The sequence below is a fragment of the Adiantum capillus-veneris genome, chromosome 15 (genome assembly GCF_014529385.1).
Source record: "Adiantum capillus-veneris isolate H3 chromosome 15, ASM1452938v2, whole genome shotgun sequence".
Lineage (NCBI taxonomy): Eukaryota > Viridiplantae > Streptophyta > Polypodiopsida > Polypodiales > Pteridaceae > Adiantum > Adiantum capillus-veneris.
Window position 1 is genome coordinate 111752537 of NC_140945.1, and position 13997 is coordinate 111766533.

The 13997-nt window shown below is 44.6% G+C and overlaps 1 protein-coding gene across 1 annotated transcript in view; it reads left to right on the forward strand.

Moving 5' to 3' along the window:
* LOC147441284 (cilia- and flagella-associated protein 45-like) overlaps positions 1 to 13402 on the forward strand; it is a 53897-nt gene extending 40495 nt beyond the window's left edge. The window contains exons 5-7 of the mRNA XM_086482963.1: positions 10141 to 10258; positions 12056 to 12211; positions 12302 to 13402. Coding sequence (XP_086339089.1) covers positions 10141 to 10258; positions 12056 to 12211; positions 12302 to 13144 — 1117 coding nt within the window. The 3' untranslated portion in view covers positions 13145 to 13402. The remainder of the gene's footprint in view (positions 1 to 10140; positions 10259 to 12055; positions 12212 to 12301) is intronic.
* Positions 13403 to 13997: the final 595 nt, after the last annotated feature.

A 13997-nucleotide genomic window follows, 5' to 3' on the forward strand; every position in this document is an offset into this window, starting at 1 on the left:
CTTTGAAGGTAACGATTTTCATGTTACGATCTCTAAGTATTTGTTTGCAGGTGTACTTCCTCTTAGTGAGGGAGTAGGAGCAGAGGAAGGCATGGGCCTCTGCGAGAGAAAAGCGCTCTAAGGAATTAGAGCCGGATCAGTCCAAGGGTTTCATACTCCAGTTTGGGAAGTAGATTGAAACCGGCCTGTGGGGCGGTAGGCTTTGGCTCTCACCCAAAATTCTTTACTTTAGACACACACAGAGAGAACGTTCAAAGGAAACCTGCGACGAGAATTAACACTTAAGTACACACACGGCTCAGAAGCTAGAATGCTCCGAGCAGACGCCGACAACGTGTAGGCCCCAAAATTGGCGCCCCTTTCGGTATTTCTTTATACTTTGAGAGGGTAAATTACAAAGTAGAGTCCTGGGAATCCTTTACCAGTATCCCGCTAGATACCACCTGATTTGGCCAAATTTCTGCAGCATAACAGCCCCAAAACTTGCGCGAAACCAATTCCCTTGTTGGAACTCACTTCCACTGGCATAGACCCTTTGATTCCTGCCCAAAAACAGTAAATTCAGCCCGCTGTATTTACTGGTTTTTGCCCTGTTTTCAGCCCCAAACAGTCCCTAACCGTCCTCTGCCAGTGGGGCACTATTCCCAATGGTTTTGGTGTCCGTATGGCTGAAAAACAGTCAATTTACAGCGCATACACAACGCTGAAAACGCACCTGTATGGTGAGGTTATGACCCTCACCGGTGCCTGTTTTGGAGTAGCATCTAGCTACCCCTGTTCCTGCTCAAGGAGGCTCTTGCCTCAACACAAAAGCATGAACCCACACAGTTGTACATCAGTCAAATGAAGAGCCCTCTTGTGGGGCATCACATAACTGCACATAGGGGAGAGAGAGAGTAGTGTGTAGTGTGCAGGACATCACTCCTACCACCACACTGTACATGAGAGGGAAAGAAAGCACTCCATCGCTCTTAACCTGTGACAAAATGCAAAGTGAGGCCTCTCCCAGCTTAAATTTCAGCGCCACTTCTTGATGCAAGAGGAAAGTGCACAGTATTCTGCCACTTGGCACGATTACAAGCTTTTTCCCGTTTCGGGGTTGCCGTCTAAAAATCTCCCGACCGGTTGCCCAATTGACTTCGCGGCAGAGTTGTAAAGTGTTTCCTTGGTCATACCGAAGGTAATGACGCGAACACATTTCAAGGCCCAAAATAGCAGTTCCCTAATTTTTAGGAGATGCTTCTGTTGGGCTCCCACTAGTCATCTGACCATCTATCCTAATTGCGACTGCATCCAAAAGTGCAATGTGGCCCAACTGTCGGATACTTTCTGTTGGTGATCCCACCTTGACTTTATGCCTTTATTGAGTTCACTTCCTAGTATCCACCAACTTGCTAAGTGCGACGGGGGGACCTACATGACCTTGCACTGAGCCTAGACATCCTCTTACTATACGAATTCCAGTGCTGACCAACTTCCCGTCTGCGGGTGAAACTACCGTTCACATTGGCCATACAATGTCCGACCATTTGCAACTTCCAAAAGAGGGTCTCAAAAATAAAGCAAAAATCATTGGAAAGAAACCAACAACTAAGGTTAGCAGTTGCCTCGTGACATAGTTAACAGTTGCCACGTCCTCGTGACATACCTCCCTCCTGAAATCGCAAACGACCTCGATTGCATACATAAATACACGCCACTGATGATCTTGTGTTGTTAGCACTCTTTTATCATCGCATGTATCCGCAAGAAAGGTCGTAACACATAGATACAAATGACCTAATGAGACCTTCATACTTTTGTCATTTCCATCTATTACACTGAATTCATATGTACATTTGATGTGCTAGCTCTATCATTACCCCTCCTTTGCACACGTTGGGTTGGGGCATACGTAGGCTGTAACCCAAAGGCATCAAGGTAAAGCTGCAATACATTTGGTGACTGTCACCAGCGTGTGACTACTATCTATCCTTTTTGTTGATTTCTTTCTTATTATTTATTTACTTCACTTTTTGGAAACACCCCTCGGGAAATCTAACTGCCTTGCATTGCATAGCTAGTGTGGAATTGTTCAGATGGAGTCGAGGCCTGAGGGCAAGAGAGCACTAAGGTTGGACACGGACTATGGTTACCAAAGTGGGGTCATTGACTAGCCAAAGTGGAATCCTTTGCTACAGAGGCTACATTTCAGTTCTAGGTGTGGTTGCAGTGTACAAAGGGGGTCAGATGACCTAGAAAGATACAATGGCAGCACCTCCTAAAATTTAGGGAACTGCTATTTGGGACCTGAAAATGTGTTCGCGTCATTACCTCCGGAATGACAAGAGGAACATTTTATTGCTCTGCTGCCAAGTCAACTGACGCACTAGTTGAGATATTTTTAGCCCAAATGGCCAAAATCGGAAACTGGGCGAGGTGTCACTCTGTCAGCATTTCTGCTACTCCTGGCCAGAGAAGGGGGCGCCTAAAATGAGAGGAGGCTCATTTGCAGTTTTTGTCACAGGTTAAGAGCTATGGAGTGCTTCCTTTCCCTCTTATGTACAGTGCGGTGCCAGGAGTGATGCCCTGCACGCTACGCATTGCCCTCTCTCTCCCCTATGGCAGTATGTTATGCCCCTCTAGTGGGCTTTTCAATTGACCAATGTACAGTTGTGTGGGTTCATGCGCGATTGCCGAGGCAAGAGCCTCTTGCACAGGTACTGGATTACCTAGCGGCTAATCCCCCGCAGGTACAGGTGATTCGGAGAGGTTTCACGTCCGAAATCTCGTTCGATTCAAAGGGCAAGTAGCCCTACAAGTGTGGGAGCTCGAGGACTTGCTACGGATGCGATTGGCACGCGAAACGGAGCCCGAAACAGTTAATTACAGCCTGCTGTGTATTTTTTGCAGGTTTAGGGTTTTGGCCCTAAACGGACCCTAGTACCCCTAGGAGGTTCGGGGACACGAGGAGACCGTTGTACAGGTGATCTGGCGCATTTTCGGGGCTGAAAACAGAGAATTCAGCATGCTGCAGATTCTCGCCAGGTTTTGCAAAGTGCCCGTATGCGTCGGGAAAGTCATTCAATGCGTGGGAATGCTGACTGTGAAGGGTCCTAGTACAGTTATGTTGCCAAAATCGGGCCGGAACAGTTGAAATTCAGCCAAGCTTGTGCGGGGCAACTTGTAGGGAACCACAGCGTTCATTCCCTCTTTTAAACAATAAAGAAATACCGAAAGGGGCACCTAAGTTAGGGGCCAATCTGGTGTCAGTCTTCTCATACAGGTGCATTCTAGCAGCCTGTATCCCTTTCCCCTTTGTCGTGTATTGAAAGTACAGGTAAAGTGGGCGACAAATTAAATGGGTGAAAGCAAATAAGGTTTAAGTCTAAAGTCTACCGCCCTTTTTGAAAGTACAGGCCAGTTTCATGGTTCCATCGCCGGGATTAAATCACTTTTTCCCATAGAAGTGAGCCTTGGTCAGTTTGGGCTTGAAGACACAGGGGATCATAGACCAGACACAGGAAATTGCAATTATGACTGACAGACCAGATGATGTGATTGAAGAGGTTTCCTGCTCACAGGGTCAAGAGACACATGAAGTGGGTGAGTCCTCAAGACCACCACAGACGGATGATGATATATTCAGGACCCAGTTGGCTACTGCTGTGGCTATGTTCACACAAGTAATGCAGAACCCGAGGTTTTTTAGCCTGTCTACAACCTTCTCTTCCGTCTCAGCAAGTTGGGTCACTGGATCATATTCAAAAGCCTTTTAAGGCTCGAGCACAGGTGATTCATACTGCAGAGTCAATGGAAACACCTGTATACTTGACGGAGAACATGCAGTCTCCACAACCTGTGCCTAAGGTGCAAGAACAGGTGGCTGAGATGCCATCTTTCAAGCTGTATCAGTTCAACCAGCCACTTTTCAGCAGCCTATAGCTGGTTCTAATGGGCAGGGAAGCAACCTACAGGCTATGCAACAAGTCTTCCCACCACCTTCAGTACACCCTGTCTATTTTGGAGGTGGATCAGTATTCCAGAGCATGGCTGGTCATGCACCTGGAAATCAGTTTTACACGCCAGGAACAGTGTTCGGGGGTGCTCAAACAATGATGCCTAACCCCATGTATGGTGTCACGGGCATGCTACCAGGGCTTCAAAGCACTTAAGGCCAATTTGGGATGCCACAGGCAAATTTTGGTATGGCTGGAATATTAAATCAACAGCCAAATATGGCATTTCTAGGTCAACTTAATAGCGGTCAAGGAACACGGATGAACCCTAACAGTGTTCCCATGTTTCAGTCACTACCATATGACAACTTAACGCTGTTGGAGAGGCCAACTCCGTACAAAGAAGGTAGCAAAGGTGTGACATTCACGACCTTTACAGGGTTTGATGACAGGGAGAAGGCTCTCTCATTCCTCCAGCAATTTGACAAGGCCTATGCAGGGGGAAACTTTACAGAGGCTTCAAAGGTCCGCAAGGCAGCCACTTTCTTGACAGGGAATGCGGGACAATGGTGGACAACTTTATTGCTTCAAGGGCAAGCTCCGTCCACATGGATTTACTTCCAAGCAGATTTTTGCAGCAGCATGGTTATCTGATGACTTTGAAGCAGATGTCATGACAGAATGGCACCAGCTTAATGCTGCCACTTGCAAGAATCTGGATGACTACAATCGGAAGTTTTGGAAAGCTCTACTTCCAGTAACTTCCTATAGGTTTATGCCATTGACAGAACAGAATGAAAAATATTGTTGTGGCCTACCCAAAGGATTGAGAAAGTACTGCACGAAGACCAAAGTCACTACTTTGACGCAGCTCATCGAGGTAGTAAACATTGGCAATGGTTTGCTCAAGGGAGAAGATTGTGAATTCAATACTGGCGTCAAGGAAGGATCAGCCAATAAAAATTCAGCGAAGAAGCACGTTCCCAATGAGGTTCCTAAAGGGACTCAGGAGCCAGCCAACGTAGGGAAAGGCAAAGCTACGGCTGAATCAGAAAAGGGACCAGCAAAGAAATGGAAAAGATGTTTTCCTCGCAAGTCGGAAGAGCAAAAGAAGGTCCTGAGGTCAGAGAACAAATGCTTTATCTGTGAGCAGCCTGGCCTCATTGCTTACAATTGTCCTACAAAGAAAAGGCCAGCCGATTCTGAAGACAAGGAGGACAGGAAAGGAAAGAAGCCCATGGCTGGTCTAGTGCCATATATGGTGGGCGACAAGCCAAATTCAGATGCAAGTGAGCTTTGCAGAGCATGGGGAAAGGTCAGGGATGAAACAGTGCTTATCTTCTTTGATCCAGGTGCCAAAGCCAACTTCATTTCCCCAGAATTGGCTTCAAAGTTGGGAATTAGACCTGAAGAGATGGGGTATACAGCAGAGGCAGGTTTGGCATGTCCTGGCCATACAGAGGCTGTGACACCCATCATCGGAAAGTTACGCCTATATATCCAATCCTATGTAGATGCTGAAGAATTTTACATCATGCCACTGGACGGATGTGATGTGTTGTTAGGTATTCCTTGGTTATTTCGTGTACAGGGAATCATGGATGCCTACAACAAAAAGATCACTGTACAGAGCAGGGGAAAGACTCACATTCTGGATGTAAAGCTTAAAGGGGAGTCTATTCCCACTGTATCAGCTTTTGCTATTACTTCTGTAATGAAAAAGCATCTTTCTGCATACTTGGTTTTTGCACGTGAAGTGTCAGATTGTGATGAATCAACTTTATCTGTGTTAGATAAAGAAAGGTCAGTGTTTTTACAAACAGTATAGTGACTGTTTTTCCGATTCATTACTGTCTCGATTACCGCCAGAGAGACCCGAGGACCATGTGATAGGTTTGGTGCCAGGCAGCAGCCCACCAAATAAGCCTCCGTACAGGGTTAGTGCGGCTCAGCAGAAAGAGATAATGAGCCAAGTACAGGAGCTGTTAGAAAAGGGGCTGATTCAGCCCAGTTCATCTCCATTCTGTTCTCCAGTGTTGTTGGTGCAGAAAAAGGATGGCTCATGGCGTATGTGCATCGACTACCGTGCATTGAATAAGAATACCATCAAGAATAGGTTCCCTATACCTAGAATTGATGATATTCTGGACAAATTAGAAGGAGCAACTATGTTTAGCAAGATAGATCTAAAGAGTGGGTACCATCAGATCCGCATTAGATCAGAGGATGTGCACAAGACTGCTTTTAGAACGACGTTTGGCCTTTATGAATTTTTAGTGATGCCCTTTGGTCTCACAAATGCTCCTGCTACGTTCAATCGGATGATGGACGGAATTTTCCGTCCACACCAGCAGTTTGTTGGTACATTCTTTGATGACATGATAGTCTACTCAAAGAATGAAGAGGAGCATAGGCATCACTTGGCCATTGTGTTCAAAGAGCTACGCAGTCATAGGTTGCTCATCAATGCAAAGAAAAGTGAATTTTTTCTGGAAGAGATTCACTTTCTGGGACACATTGTCTCAAAGGATGGTGTCAGAATGGATCCTGCAAAAGTTGAAGCGATCAAGTCATGGCCAGATTTGAAGACGGTGCATGATGTCCGAAGTTTCTTGGGACTATGCTCCTATTACAGAAGGTTTATCCGAAATTTCGTTGAGATTGCTTCACCTTTACATGCTCTTCAAAAGAAGGCAGTCACCTTTAGATGGACACAGAAAGAGATTTCAGCTTTTAATCTCTCAAAGGAAAAGATGGCTTCAGATCCAATCATTGTGTTGCCAGATCTTAGGAAGTCATTTGTGGTCCTGTGCGACGCCTGCGGTAGTAGCATTGGTGCAATGCTAATGCAAGATGGCAGGGTAGTAGCCTATGAGAGTAGAATCTTGCAAGGGCCAGAAAAGACTATGCAAGTCAAAGAATGAATAATTGTAGCTTCCATCTTACCATCATACTTACTGAAAGTCAACTTTTCGGTGACTGGGTTGTTGGAATCCGCATCGTGGCTTGCACCACTAGAGGAACTCCCACGATCTTTGGGTGGTTCGATCTTCGAGGCTAGCATATGGGGAATAAATTCTTGATTGCGAATCTCCCTTTGAGCTTCACGTTCATCGCGCTCGCGTTCGAAAGTCGATTTTCTTCTTGTTTTGCGGCAAGAGCAAGGCGCTCACGTTCCTGAGCAAGGCGATTTACTTCTTGTCTATCCATCATGGCCATCATCTGCTTGACCATTTCCTCCATAGGGTTTGGTGCACTTGGTGGCATAGATGGCGAAGGGGGAGGGTTGAAGAAATCATCTCCGGGTGGGGACGAGTCTTCGTCGCCTCTCTCATGCTCATCAGCTGTATGCGAAGTATCCATTCCGCTTCGGGTGACGACCATACACTATGATCTTGGGGTCTTAAGCTCACGAGGGACTTGGGTCTTGACGGTCTTGAGGTTCTTGAGGTCCTTGATTCGCGAGAATCTTGGGTTCTTGAGGGTCTTGGGTTCTTGAGGTTCTTGAGGTTCTTGAGGGTTTCTTTCGCTTGCAAATCACGTTGGAGAAGGATCTTCTCTTCACCCGAGTTCTACCCTTTTTTGTGGGCGCACCCCTTGGCGGCCTTGTGCTCACACCAAGGTTGCTTTTTCCCACCTCACGTCGATTGGCCGTCCGCTAAGTGCACGTCCGCTCTCAATGAGTGAAAAGAGACACAAGGGGAGGCTGGACAAGCCCTTCTTTCTTGGGATTCCTTTCACTCTTCAACAAAACACGATTAGGAATCGCCACGCCCAAGTAAACTTGGGTTCGTGCGACCGCAACAAGCAAAAAAATTCTTGTGGTTCGTGTGGTTCTTTCCTTGAGTAATGCAGAACACTTCGAAAGCTCTGATACCAATGTTAGGTGCAGCGGAATGAATGTTGTATTTTCTCAAGATTAGTGATCTTTATTGCTCAAGGTTCCTTTTAGTTCTTAGGGAAGGAGAGAGCCTTCCGTCTTTATGGAGAGTGCTATGATCACGAACAAAGTAAGTGGATATTGTGCATGCAAGTGAATGAGACTGAGAGAAGGAGAGAGAAGAGATACAACACCCGAGAGGTTGTAAAACCCTCCTTTGAAGGCCCCACTCTCGTCGGCGAGAGTGGTCTACTTTGATTGCACAAAGGTGTACAATGCGAATGCAATGGACTGATGCAACTTGGACTATGCCGATGACGACGACGACTTGATGGCTGAAATCTGTGATCTTCTATATGCTGAATTTCTTGGATTGTTTCGGGGCTGAATTGGACTTTTTTACTGCTGTCTTAAGGGCTGAAATTAGTGGCTTTGTCGGGGTTCATGCTGAAGATGAAAACGCTGAGGGATGGTATCTGCCAGGCTGCGTTTTAGGCTGATTTGTACCTGCTGAAAACGATGCAAGGGGCTGAGGTATCATGCTGGAAAAACGCTACAAAAACGCTGAACAATGCTGGCTGTCTAGCGTTAGTAAAAACGTTGATGGCTGGCTGTGGTTGTCGTGGAAAAAACGCCAAAGATGGGACTGAACTGTAGGGGGAACAAACGCCAAAAGGGGGGAACTTGATGGTGATGGCTGATGCTGAGAAAACGCTGAGGATGGGAACTTGCCCGGCGAGGATGGGATCCAAAAACGCTGGGGGTGCTGCTGAGAAGTTGCCTGTTGAGCGGGAAGCTCCTGCTGCCTCTTCTGCCAGAAAGTGCTAACTTGGGTTTGCTTATATATTAACTTAGCAAAATTGCCCTACCTACTTTTGTTGGAAAGTCACTAAAAAATAATAAGTGAAAGTAACCAAAAATAGGAAAATAGGCTAAATGCACTGGAAAATTCCCCTAACTGAATTTGATGGATTCTGAAGGGAATACTGATGATCATGTTGTGTGCAACCGGAGGATATGCATCTATGCTAAGTGACTGGGCATGCACGGTCTACGAATAGACTCACAAAAGTGTCATATCACTGCTAATCTAAACTGACTGGACTGAACTGAACCTTGCTGTGGTGTAGCTTGTCCACGGACACATAGGGTTGGGATGTACAGTATTACTTGTGCAGACGAAAGTCAGATCTTGGAGGATGTGCATTGACTACAGGGCTCTTAATAAGATTTTTATCCAGAATATCTTTCATATTCCGCACAGGCCACCTTACAGCTTGAGCAAAGCCCAACAAGAAGAAATTATGAGCCAAGTGAAGAAAGGGTTTGATCTAGCATAGTACCTCAGCTTTTTGTTCTCAAGTATTACTTGTGCAGACAAAAGTCAGATCTCGGAGGATGTGCATTGACTATAGGGCTCTTAATAAGATTTTTATCCAGAATATCTTTCATATACTTGATAGATTATAGGGTTCTAGTTGTTTCACTAGAATTTATCTTAGAAGTGGCTATCATTGGATTAGGACCGCTCTAGGAAATGTATACAAGCCCGCGTTCATGACATCCTTTGGATTGGATTAGTATTTGGTGATGCCTTTTGGTCTCATGATTGCTCTTGAAATGCTCAACGGGATGATGGGTAGGATTTTTCGAGAGCATAGGACACATTCTTCGATGACATGATTATTTCTTCAAAGATGTAATATTCTATTTAAGGCTACAAGTGGCCTAAGAATCAAAAGAGAAGAAATTCTTAGGTGGCAAACTCTTCCAAAAGAATCAAAAGAGAGGAAATTCTTAGGTTGCAAAAGACGAGTATGCAGATATTGAAATTGCAGAAATGCTTTGATTTTGTTGGTTAATTATTGACATGAGAGACATGATACAAGATGAAAATGAGCTATTTATTTTAAGGGTATAACATATGTTTCTATGTAGGCTTAATGCTCCCTTGTGTTGTTCTTCAAAGTAACCAATAATTGTTATTTTCACTGTTATGTGATTCTGTAAAGTACTTTGTCGTAGTAGTGTGCACAAACTCATACTCCAATCGACAATAAAATGGCTTTGTTGAAGGGGTGGGTTCTTCTGAGACCAATTTATTATATGTTTGCAGTGCATAAGTTGGTATTTTCCAAAAAATTGAAGCACAAAAACTGAATAGCTTTTGTAGCTTTGATCTCAACGGGCACTTCCTTTTTGGCTAGGTGAAAAATGGTTACTTAGCATTGGCACTGTGAAAATGACATTGTTTCTTTGAAAACCTGTGGATCGTTCCTATTAATTGACGTCGTCTTTTCATCTTTTATTTTCTGGTGGCAGCATCCTCGAGAATGCTCACAAGAAGTGGGAAGACGAAATTGACCAAGTAAAAAAAATGAATTCCATGGTGCTTTATGCAAAGACAGCTACAACCAGGGATGGACAAAAACATGAAAAGGTTGGTAATGAGTCTTAGCATACACAAACTCCCAAGAGAAAAATAAAAAAGAGAGCTATCGTTTGGAATGTTTACACGTTTTTCCTCAAAATTTAGGCGGAATATCTCCTTTCTCTCTTGCTCCTAACTTGCATTACTGAGTTTTCAAGGGGCACAATCATAAGCTGAGACACTCTTGTCCCGAACACTGGTGTACCGTGTGCATGTATTTGAAACAGGCCGAATTTCAGTTTCTGTAAGTTTTGGTCTGTATGTTTTGTCTTATGGCAACCTTGAGGGTAACCTCATGCTTGAAGCTCATTGGACCCCTCCAGGCCTGGGAATGGTAATCAGGAGCAGGTGAAGGGTGACTCTACTTTTCATTTTGAAGACCACAAAGAAACTCCCCTTTAGGGCATGCAACTATTTTTTCAAATTTCCTACAATTCTTTTGAAGGATAGAATTTTTCTAGCCCTTCTCTAGAAGGATAAAACCCCCTTGGAAGAGACCTTCTAATTTTATGGCTGATCAGGAGTGCTTCTTGAAAGGTTGAGGATATGGAGTTAGTGCTGTGATTTCTTTCTTCTTTGCACCAAATCTTTTACATTACGTGTTCTTTCTCAATAAAAACAGTGCTTCTCTTTTGAGAAATGTCATATGCATGCTAAAACCTCCCATGTACAGAGTGATGTGCTACAGGTCAGTCTTGTGTAGGCTAGCAGAGCGTTTGGTCTACTTGACTTTGGTTGCCAATGTCTTTACATCCACCGGTTGGTGTAGGTATTTTATGGGGTAGGGTAACATCTAGAAAGAAAAAAAAGGTCTGATTAAATATGAAGAGGTTGGATCTATGTGGTCGCATGCTTGTTTCACATGCGGCAAAGACGAGCGATTTTGGCTCTAGTCGAGCACTATGGGTCGAATATGTGTGCATGGCTCCACTTCTGGTAAGAGGTTGGTGAACTAGGATGTGATAAGGCTCTAGGGAAAACAATATAGAGCTATGACGTTAACGTGGACTTGAGACCCACCAGCTTTGCAAGTATGGATAGATGCTCTTATTTGCATAAAATGGCGGTAGGAGTTTGAAGTACTATGCTCCATATCTTCCATGTGGAGGTTTAAGAAGAACGGCTTTGAAGTCTTGTTCCAAATGTTGGTATTTACGATTCACTGTTGGCCTAGTTCGCCTTATAGTGGCAAGCATGATGAAGTTGGATTCTGCATCACATTTTTCCAATGCCGACCAACTCTTCAAAACCTGTGTAGCAAATCATTTTTCCATGCATCCTCACTAGGATGAGCTTTATGACTTTACGCCAGTGGATTCCTCACCTTTGTTTGAATAAAAAACGCGCACACATGCGTGCTTGTGCGCACACAAACACACATTTGTGCTTACATGTACATAATTGTTTGTATGCATGTGCATAGTCTTTTATGTGCATGCGAGTGTGTGTGTGTGTGAGTGTGTGTCTATTATGTGTGTACTATACTTTGTGACACTAAGCTCGGTGGGGGGGGGAAATTCAAAACCAAAGAACCGCCTTGTGTGTAGAAAGCTGGCTTACAACAAATTTACTTTATTAGAATCAGATTCAGTGGTTGGATGGATGTTCATGTACTGAGAGCATGTGTGTGCAAACATGTATTTGAACGTTTTTCTGTGTGTTTTAATGTGCATACATCCATAATAATTGTGAATCGTGCATGTGCTGCATACATATTTGCTTCTCTTTCATATACTTACTAGAGCTCTGCTGTAGCAAACTTTTCTCGTTGGTAAGCAAGGGTATCGGTTGATTTACATGTTTTAGACTGACAAGCTGGAAGAGGAGAAGCAATATAATGAGAAAATGCATGGAATAATGATGATGAGAGCACAGAAAGAAGAAGAACTGGAGCAGACGCGTGAAGCTGCTCGACATAAAGCTAGATTGGAGGGAGCCCAAACACTCAGAGAGCAAATTGCAGTAGGAATCTCTTATAAACTTAAAAAGTAGAGCATACGAATGCTTCTCGGATGCATTCTAAAGATGGTTTTTTATTTTCTTTCATTGTAGGAGGCAGAAGATCAGAGGCGCATAGCTGAAGAGATGAAGGAGCTGGAGGGAAAGCGGATGCTACAAGAGATTGAGAGACAAAGATTGGAGGATTTACGAGCTGCCCAGAAGAAGTACGAGGCTGGACAGCAACTATATGCAGAGATTATGAAGTTTAATGAAGATACAATTGAGCACAAAAAGCACCTTGTCGAGCTTGAGGAGGAGGAAACAGAGAAAATCAACTTGTATGTGTACATGAAGGACCTCAAAGAGCAACAATACCAAGAGGAGTTGAACAGGCAGAGGAAGTTCAAAGAGATGGAGACGGCGCGGCTACGGGTGATGCAAGAGAAAGCGCAGGACAAGCAAGCCCAACTTGATGAGCTACGGGCCCAACGGGTGCAAGAGGCGCTCGAGAGGGAGTGGAGGATGAAAGAGAAAGCAGAGGCTGAAAGGCTAAAGAAGATGAATGCGGAGATAGCGAAGGCGAGGGAGGACCAGAAGCTACTCAAGATGAAGAGACTGGCAGACCAAGCAAGGCATGAGCAGGCTGAATTTTATAGAGTCATTAGGGAGCAGCAGGAGGCTGTGAGGCTCATTAAGGAGGAGGAAGATAAGGTTCGTATACGCAACTACCAAAACAGGGACGAGATATTGGGGCAGATACAGAAACACAAAGAGGAGAGGGCGAGGGAGCGCAAGGTGGAGCTTGAGTACGGCGAAAAGATCCGGTTGCGTGCCAAGGCTGAGTTGGAGATCTTGGAGTCCATTAAACAAAGGAAATTGAAGGAGCTTCAAAAAGAGGGTGTGCCTGAGAAGTACCAAGCTGAGCTTGCAAGGAAGAAGGTCACCAGCCTGTGATGCCATCTCATCTTCTCTTGGTGCTTTGTACAACAGATCATTTGGAACTTAAAAGTATGGCAGAAAACCGCCCAAAAAATCGGAGCATCTTGAGCAGTGTTTTGAGTGCTTGCTTTCTATTCTGAAACAGACTGGCTTGAGCTTATCTGAAGTTTCACCTTCACACGCGCGCGCGCACACAGATTTTAACAGCGTAGGAACAATCCCAAGAGAGAGAAAGATGCCTAAATTTTTTGAGACCATCACATTTCTCTCGAAGCGTGTGTGTTTTTTTTTTTTGGAGGAGTCGTCTCTATAAGTACTCTCATTGGCCGGTAATCATGGTTTCAATTTCCAGTTTTCTATGTGAAACCTTGAAGGAGTTGCACAGAATCTCTAAATAATGGCTTCAATGCGTCCATAGTATGTACATCATGGATGTGACGTGGGACTCTTAGATGACGACGACAATGTCGGGGCTGGTCGAGTTGGCTGAGAAGCTGAAGCACGCTAGGTTAGAGGCGTGAAGGCCCAAGGCCAAGCTCGACTGGCCCTAGTGTCATTGTCGTTGTCTAATAGGGACACCAAGATCTACAAATTTTCTCGTCGTATATCCATTGCTTCGAAGGTGCCGGAAGTCTCAATCTACAGTGAAAGGAAAGGAAATTGCTCAGGAAATTGTCTTATGTTCCCAAAAGGCTTGAAAAACGAGACCAAAAAATTATGTCATTAAATGATCCACATGGCTAACACAAAGACCAAAGTGAAAAAGGCTAAACATGTATACAAATAAGCCTGTTGGTAGCATATCTTAGAGGGTTGTGATATAAGCATGATCATGTTATCTCTCATGGCCTGTTGTGTCTTGGCATCA